Here is an 8,684-nt window from a genome sequence, read left to right on the forward strand (position 1 = left end):
CTTCTTCCACATAGTTTTGGGAGTTGTCCCAACCTCGTTTTTTGTTTGTCCCAAATTTGGAATATTGTAATTTTTTTTCGCCAACCCAAATGGGTACCTTTGTGTCGACTATAAATTGAACAAGAAGTAGAAGCTAAGTAGGCAGGTTTTGATCTCTTATGTGTATTTCACATATTGGTTAAAAAGGGTGTGCCAAAAGGGTGGCACAAAGGAACACATGCACACCACAATATAAATTTATAATATAAATCCTCTTTTGTGTCCCAATCGTGTTTTCTGTACATTTCCAAACCCCATAAACTAGGGGCATAGCTTGGCCAAGTATATCAATTTAAAAATAGGGAAAAGTACTAGGATACCCCTGGAAGTTCGTCTATTTACCAAAATGCCCCTGCAAGTTCTAAATTTACCAAACTACCCCTATGTCCAAAAAAATACACTTTATAAAGTAAGTACAAAGGACCCAAAGAATCGCTTCAGTAAAGAAATTTGTGTTTGAAGGGTATTCTGGTAAATAGGGCTTGTAGATTTGAGTGTATAATTACTTTATGAAGTGTATTTTTTTGGACATAGGTGTAGTTTGGTAAATTTGGAACTTCCAGGGGCATTCTGATAAATAGACGAACTTCCAAGGGTATCATGGTACTTTTCCCTTAAAAATATCAATTTATAACTTATAACATATTATTTATCACAATTTGAACTTTACAAATTCATTAAACAAATTTATGACACATTTCAAATATTATTTTGAGGACACAAATATTTGCTCTAATCGATATTATTAAAAACTCAGGTACAAAGAAGTGGGTTTATTAATTTCCCATCGATGAAGTTATATAAATAATATATTTATATATACATATGTGGATATAGTTAAAAGTCATAATTATATTAACATGCTACAAAATATTATATAGGGAACATTTGGCCCACGTGGTGTGCTCTATGCTTTCGAAGACGATTGGCAATTATGAAGGCTAGTTCAAGGGACTGTGAAGCATTTAGACGAGGATCACAATGTGTATGGTAACGATTATGAAGTTCATCCACTTTGACTTCCCTAGAGCCACCTATACACTCTGTGACATTTTGTCCCGTCATCTCCAAATGGACTCCACCTGCGTGGCTCCCTTCACCCTCATGCACATCAAAGAATGCTTGCACCTCATCCTGTATTATATCAAAACGACGCCATGTAATTTAATACTTGATTTGTGAGGGAGTTGTATGATGATAATTCTTGTGAATTGTAAATATTCCAGCAAAAAATGTGCATCATAATAGCTTGACCTTAGAAGCTCAAAAGATAGAATCTTACTACGAATGTGTTACTAGTTTAATAGTTGGGATGTAGGGACAACATTGAGATATTTATGATGATATATTTTAATACAAGCCAAAACTACAAAAAGAATAGAAGTGGCCAAAAAAGCTTTAAGAATATTGTCCTTTGAAGAGGTGGTGGAACCACATCACTATATTGTTTGTTTTTTTTCTAGTGTTCAGATGTTTTTTTCCTTGAGTTGATGTTTGATGGGACAACGTGAATACGAAAATTATGGGTTTACTAGTTAGTGTGGACAAAAACAATTTCCATAGGAATGAAAAATACGTTTATCAGTTTTTAAAGATAACGAAATTGGGGACAAACTATAATAAGCCTTGCACGTGGACAATTGGGGTCAAGTTTGTATGAATAGATGCAAGTATGCATGTGCAAGTGGAAATGGAGAATAGTAAAGTTCCCAAATATCTACGAAGGATTTTTAATATATGGTTGATAATAAAAATAGATAGGAAATTCATTTTCACATAAAGAACATGCACTTATATTATCAAAACTTTACATTTTTAATGGTGTCCTAGCTTCCTTAGACTAGCTTTGGCATCTTGCGTGAAGGAGATTCTTTTTACCCAGAAACATCATACAATTGCTATGTGCTCAAGACTAATGAAGTGTTATTTGCAACAAACATCTTGTTGGTGTTGGAATTCATCTTACCAAGATGGCTTTGAAAGGGCGAGTCTTGAGGCCAGAGTTCGGAACCATGATGGTGTTTCCATGCATGGGATCACTAACCCATGTGACAATAATGCCAGCCCCACGAACAGCTCTGATGAGGTAAGGAAGCTTTTGACGAAGTTTTTCTGCACCCATGCGGACAATGATGGTCAACCGCCCTGGCTTATTCTCCGGATTGAGAATGTCACACACACGCACAAGCTCGGCTGGATCCATTTTGTCACTCACCTAGTGTTGTACCAAAAACAACACACACTAACATGAGTTTCATTACAATATTGAGATTAGTGAAACTTTTGTAAGTTCTTGGATAAAAATTTACCTTTATACCAAGGGGATTAGCTACTCCTCTAAGGAACTCGATGTGAGCACCATCCAATTGTCTAGTGCGCTCACCGACCCACAACATGTGTGCCGAGCAATTGTACCATCGGCCTGTCGTAGAGTCCAACCTTGTTAGGGATTGTTCATACGGGAGTAGAAGACACTCATGTGATGTCCAAAAGTCAGTCGTCGTCATGATCGGATGGTCAATAGTGAGTCCCATTGCAGACATGAACCCTAATGCCTCGTCCACACGCCTTCCGAGCTCGATGTATCTACAACAATTTTTAAGTTTTAGGCATTGTTCCTTTTGGGAATTATTTTTTATGATCTATAAGTTTCAAAACAATGATTGACCACCAATAGGTCACGATAATGAAGGACATAAATGCCCAAGCAATCAACTAGGGCACAAGTCTTAATATACCTGTAGCCTTGGTCACTTTGCTTTGTGAAATCTAAGTTCCATTGAGAGACTCTTTGCATAGCTGCATAGCCACCGCTTGCAAAGGAGCGAAGAAGGTTTAGAGTGGCAGCTGATTGGCTATAAGCTTTGATCATGCGATCCGGGTTAGGGGTGCGTGATTCGGGATCGAAGGCATCACCATTGATAATTTCTCCTCGATAGCTTGGGAGTTTAGTGCCGTCGCGAATCTCAAAGTCATCAGATCGTGGCTTGGCAAATTGGCCGGCCAGGCGCCCAACCTACAAAGATGCAAACCACAGTTACAGAAATTAAAAGTAATATCTTAGGCCATCAACGTGGTTAGTGACTCATTATAGGTGACAACAATTGGGGTTGGGGGGTAAACCTTAATATTTTTCTCGACATCACACTAAACATAGAGGTGCACCTTGATAACCGGCATTTGTCCTCCGAACATGAGGACTGCGGCCATCTGGAGCATGACTCGGAAGGTGTCGCGGATATTTTGGGCATTGAATTCCCGGAAGCTCTCGGCGCAGTCGCCGCCCTGGAGGAGGAAGGCGCGGCCGAGGGCCGCGTCCGCGAGCTTCTCTTCGAGGCAGCGCGCCTCGCCCGCGAAGACCAGGGGAGGGTAGTCGGCCAGCGTGGCCTCCACGCGAGCCACGTGGTGCGGGTCCGGGTAATTCGGCATCTGCAGGGCTCTCTTGGACCTCCAACTGTCCACACTCCAATCGCGGATGGCCTCCCCCTCCGTCACCTTCACCGTCACCGCGCTATCATTGCTCTCATTCTTCTGATTAATGTAAGTTGCTGGTGGTGCATAATACGCACCTCCAACATTGGCACACACTCTGCCCATCTTCTTCCTCCTTTCAACATGTGTGCCCCCCCCCCTCCTACTAACGTTATGATGAGTTAAGAGTGATTTAGAGGAGCCAAGGGAGGAGATGCAATCTGTATGAGAAGAAATGCTCTGCTCGCATGAAGACGTCATAGGCATTGCCATAGCCATTGCCATATCTCCTCCCCTCTCTCTCTCTCTCTCTCTCTCTCTCTCTCTCTCTCTCTCTCAAAAGTGGAATTTCAAGTAAACTTTGCAGACTCCTAAGTAAGGGCTTCCCCCCCCCCCCCCCCCACCTTTATTTATTGGTCCCTAACTGACCATGGTTAGCTAACCCTGGTTTAAGCTGCCCACCTCTGGCTTTTAATTAACCCTGGTTACTTTACCTTTTCCTGGTTTCGGCCCTCGGGCTCCTAAAAGCCTTTTGTTTCTACTAGATTTTTCCACACATAAAATATCTTCAGTTTGTTCCTTGTTCATTCCTATTTATTTCTCTTCGACATGAGATGAGAAAAGCCAACCACACTCTATGAGAGCGACAACTATATTAACTTCTTTTAAAAGGCCAAAATGGCCCATGGGTCCAAAGTAGAGACACGCACAACGAGAGAGAGAGAAAGAGAGAGAGAGAGAGAGAGAGAGAGAGAAAGAGAGAGATTTGGCACATGTCTATGATGCAAATGCACAACCCTAACATTAGAATTGTGTGAAAGCATGAATCCCTCAACCCTACTTACGTCACAATGTGCAATGCTGTCAAACATGTATGACGAACATTGTGCCAAACATCCAAAGTGTCCTGTAGTCGAATATTTATAGTTGTGGATCACACAACTTTCTTGATTGCTAACTATGACAATAACTCTAATTGCACACAGATGTCAATTCTTTGCATGATTCAAACTAGTAATGGCACATTTCCCTTCAAACAATGATTTTTTATCCTTCCCACCCCGTTCCTATTGATCATTGATCATTACATTACTTCCACCTTTCTTTTACCTAAAAATTAATCCCCTAGTGCACATCATTGTCGTTAACTCTTTGTCTGACCCAACCTTGTCTACACAATAATTGGCACACATAATACGTTACCACCTTCCAATCAATATCCACACTTTACCAAAATTACGAATAAACAATCATCATCAGTCATGTGCGTCATTACTCCTTCCAAACATGGCATCCAAACATATAGCGCACGAGTATTATGCACATAGAGATCCTAAAGACTAAGTCATTGAGCCCACCTCACTTGATGTTTGAAAAGATCAAAGGAAATCCGCGTGGTTTTTTATTTATTTCTTTCTTATTTGCTTACTTTTGTGGGTGTATTTCTCATAAACGTACCATTATTGTCCAAACTCTAAAACCTATATTGAGCTCATTAATGATATACAAAGGGTATTTTGGGAATTTGTTGCGTAAGTTCTCTTTAATGAAGGAATCAACATTATATAGATACAAACAAATTATCTTTGTAATTCAAATTACATGCAAGGAATGTAAGGATATTTTAGATACGTCTAATATGAAAACATGAGGCTAATTAAATCGACTATATTTCAAACCAACTAATTGGAAATTGTACTATGCTCTTCATGATTTGGACTATGTTTCAAGTTCTATGAGCATAATTTGTATATGTGCATGGTAAAATTGTAGCATTGGGTTTGCTCTATTGGGATATATTGAATTAGCAATGTGTTCAATCTTATCCCTACATGGGGAACAACCCTCATTTCAAGGGCAACAACAACATATTGAGATATCACTCCATCAATAACCAACACATGTGGTTATTGAAAATTGTCTATTTGTGTTCTAGATAAATCCTTCTTTAATTCCTCAAAACTTTTCTTCTACGTATTGGTTGTTGTGCAAGTGAATAATTCCATCACATTACATGTATCACAAATGCATATAGTGTTTCCAAACATTGGTATCTTTATATAGCTCTCTTTTTATATTCCTTTGTCACTATCATCAATACATTATTTGATTATGTAACAGTGTCATTCATTAGTTGTAATGATTCATATGTGACCCATGCATTGTAATTCATTCATCTTATAGACAAAATAAGTTATTGGCTATCAGTATGAATATTGCTTGCATGGAGAATTTGCTCCATACAACCAAGGGAATATTGGTAAATTGTTCACTATGTACATTCAGGAATTAATTAATTGAACATCAATAGTAAAAGCATAGCACTTGGCATAAAGTTCCATATCTATGCACTTGAAGGCCTATGATTCCTCTTCCGGTTCCCTTATAAATATAGATTGCCATGCCACACATATCCCCAACTAATACTATGAAAAACTAGGTTTATAGCCTAGTGCAAAGTTAAGTTGAAATCCAAATAGAAAACAACCATCTTAATATTTCTACAATGTTTTTAAAACAAAAAAAAACACCTTCATGATTTGGGCGATGTTTCAAAGCTAAGAATCGCTTATTATTGTAGAAAACATATCCCCAACTAATACTATGAAAAACTAGGTTTATAGCCTAGTGCAAAGTTAAGTTGAAATCCAAATAGAAAACAACCATCTTAATATTTCTACAATGTTTAAAAAAAAAAAAAAACACCTTCATGATTTGGGCGATGTTTCAAAGCTAAGAATCGCTTATTATGTAGAAAACATATCCCCAACTAATACTATGAAAAACTAGGTTTATAGCCTAGTGCAAAGTTAAGTTGAAATCCAAATAGAAAACATCCATCTTAATATTTCTACAATGTTTTTAAAACAAAAAAAAACACCTTCGTGATTTGGGCGATGTTTCAAAGCTAAGAATCGCTTATTATTGTAGAAAATGTATGTAAAATGCAATGTAGTATTGATGCACTTTTGAATGTTCTTCAAATATCCTATTGAATATTATTGAACACATTTGAATGCTCAATCCTCACCATCAATGAGTCCAAAATGGTTGGTTACTTGATACTTTATGCAATAGTTGAGCTTAAAACAATAATGTCAACATTAGAGATTAACATCACAAAATTTCATTGAGATATTTTATTACAAATCATCATTGAGGATTTAGATGTCATTTACCTTAATTGTGGTGTTCATTCTCTTAATGAAATATCTCTACCAATTTTATATTTTAAATATCTCATGAATGCGATTGTTCATTTTTGGCATCTTACCTTAAGCGTTGAACTATGAAATGCTCACCATAATCAAGTAAAAATTCTTAATTCTTTTGCATATTGTGTTATGTATCCTTCATTCTTAGACTTCAAATCCAATGTGTTGTTTTGCCAATGTATGAGAATGGTTACTTATGTTGGTTACTTCTCCCAAACCCTACCCCAACCCCTTGCCAACACGCACACACACACACATACATTGGCATGCACACATGTCATTTTCATAAAGTTTTGGCATCTTCCTACTTTCATTAAAACATGTAACGTTTGATGGTAGCGTGAAGCTAAAAGTCAAGAACTTGTTAGGCTTGGTTAGAAACACAAGCAAAAGCATTTGGAGGAAGGGGGTGAGAAGGGGCGGGGTGGGGCACATCCATTAAATCAATAAAATTGCGAGAATCAATCCATAAACATGATATTGTCAACTCCAATAGGCTTTTTGTCTTCATATTTTGGCTATTGTCAATTTCTTACTAAATAATTTGAATGTGAGTGTGCATCATGGACAAAAAACTAGTTATCATGGGGGTCAAGGAAGCAAAGCCATCCTTGTCTTCCAATTTACGACTACATTGGGTCGCCACATTCCAGATTCTCAAATAGCCTGAGAGCCGGCTACTGCAAAGGTATGGGACACATATCATGTTCCTCATACAACTATCACTACGTTTTGGCAGAAACTCTGGAAACAACAACACACTAGGCGAATTACCACATTCCAATGGTTATTAATACATAAGTCACTACCGGTTGGAGCGTGGGAGCGTGGGAACCTTAGCTCTTGTAATTGTGTAGCATGCCCAAATGCAACAAAATCAACCCGATACACCCTGTGGGACTGCCCAAAGACCCATTGAATATGGCGGGGGGTTGGCCGCCTATTGCAATTATGCCAAGTGCAAGGCATAATCAAGTGGGGAAATGTATGTTGGTCATCATGGCAAGCCCCAATTGACAGGTACGAACATCAGGAGGAGGGGAGGACTTTGGTGATAATACCACAAGAGGTTCTTTTTTCCACCATCGACAATATCCACTCAACTCCTATTAATGCTAAATCTCAAGTTGTGTTGGATTTTGTCAGCCCAATAACTCTTTGGACTCTATGGAAACAATGTTGTAGACCAATGTTGGGCAAAGTTTATAAGCCCTACCGGAAATTTTCCTGTTGCTTATGATCCTAACCGGAAATTAAAAAATTTAACCGATCACTTTCCTAATAGTGATAATGTCAACCGGAACATGCTAAATTTTTTTTACCACATATCCAATTTCTTTTAGCACAAGATGAGGTAGCAACATAGATAGAGGACATTATATGAAGCAAATATGCTCTCCCCACCTCCTTACTTGCTACAACCTCTACAGGGTTGAGGTAGCAACATGGAGATGGTGAGATTTTATGTTGATGACATAATCTTGGTGTCTAAATCTTATGCAAGTATACAATATCCTTGTGAAAAAGGGCTCATAGTAAACCTTGGAAATACTAAGGCCATGATCCATACATCCACATTGACTTTCTAATATGTTGTCTTCAACCTATCAAGAGGGCATGTTGAAGTGGTGGGTTCTTGTCTATATCTAGGGGCCAAAATTATAAGCATAAATGGGCATTTATCTATGAATACGCCACCATGGATAAACTCACTTAAGGATATGCAACTTAAATTGGCAATCCTTGAACTTTGGCACACTTCCTCCCTTATCCTGATGTATGATGCAATGATATGGGCTTTAAAACGCCCCATGTACATATGGACATAGAGAGTCCACTAATCATTATGTTGTCCTAGATAATATATATCAAATTATCCACTTCCAAATGAGATCATTTGAGTTCAATTGACAAAACCCTCCCCCCTTGATAATAGAAGCATTGTTCCATCAGTCCAAA

General features: G+C 38.2%; 1 protein-coding gene across 1 annotated transcript; it reads right to left on the reverse strand.

Annotated features, from left to right (window-relative positions):
- Nucleotides 1-765: 765 nt before the first annotated feature.
- Nucleotides 766-3,863, reverse strand: LOC147860983 (phospho-2-dehydro-3-deoxyheptonate aldolase 2, chloroplastic-like). Its single transcript, XM_087323455.1, has 5 exons — nt 3,205-3,863; nt 2,778-3,055; nt 2,349-2,625; nt 2,006-2,254; nt 766-1,173 (listed from the first exon to the last, which is right to left on the reverse strand). Exons 1-5 carry the CDS (start codon nt 3,793-3,795, stop codon nt 913-915), a joined length of 1,656 nt encoding a protein of 551 aa, XP_087179581.1. The 5' UTR covers nt 3,796-3,863; the 3' UTR covers nt 766-912.
- Nucleotides 3,864-8,684: the final 4,821 nt, after the last annotated feature.

The sequence above is a fragment of the Azolla caroliniana genome, unplaced genomic scaffold (genome assembly GCF_043228905.1).
Source record: "Azolla caroliniana isolate FFs.n. ecotype wild unplaced genomic scaffold, voAzoCaro1.0.p SCAF_8, whole genome shotgun sequence".
Taxonomy (NCBI): Eukaryota; Viridiplantae; Streptophyta; class Polypodiopsida; order Salviniales; family Salviniaceae; genus Azolla; species Azolla caroliniana.

What these genes read in the sequence shown, in the direction of transcription:
- LOC147860983 (XM_087323455.1), bottom strand. Translation starts at nt 3,795, where the DNA reads ATGGCAATGGCTATGGCAATGCCTATGACGTCTTCATGCGAGCAGAGC. An exon ending in CTAATCCCCTTGGTATAAAG is followed by an intron (nt 2,255 to 2,348) that starts GTAAATTTTTAT and finishes GTACAACACTAG; the next exon opens with GTGAGTGACAAAATGGATCC. An exon ending in GCCCTTTCAAAGCCATCTTG is followed by an intron (nt 1,174 to 2,005) that starts GTAAGATGAATT and finishes GATATAATACAG; the next exon opens with GATGAGGTGCAAGCATTCTT.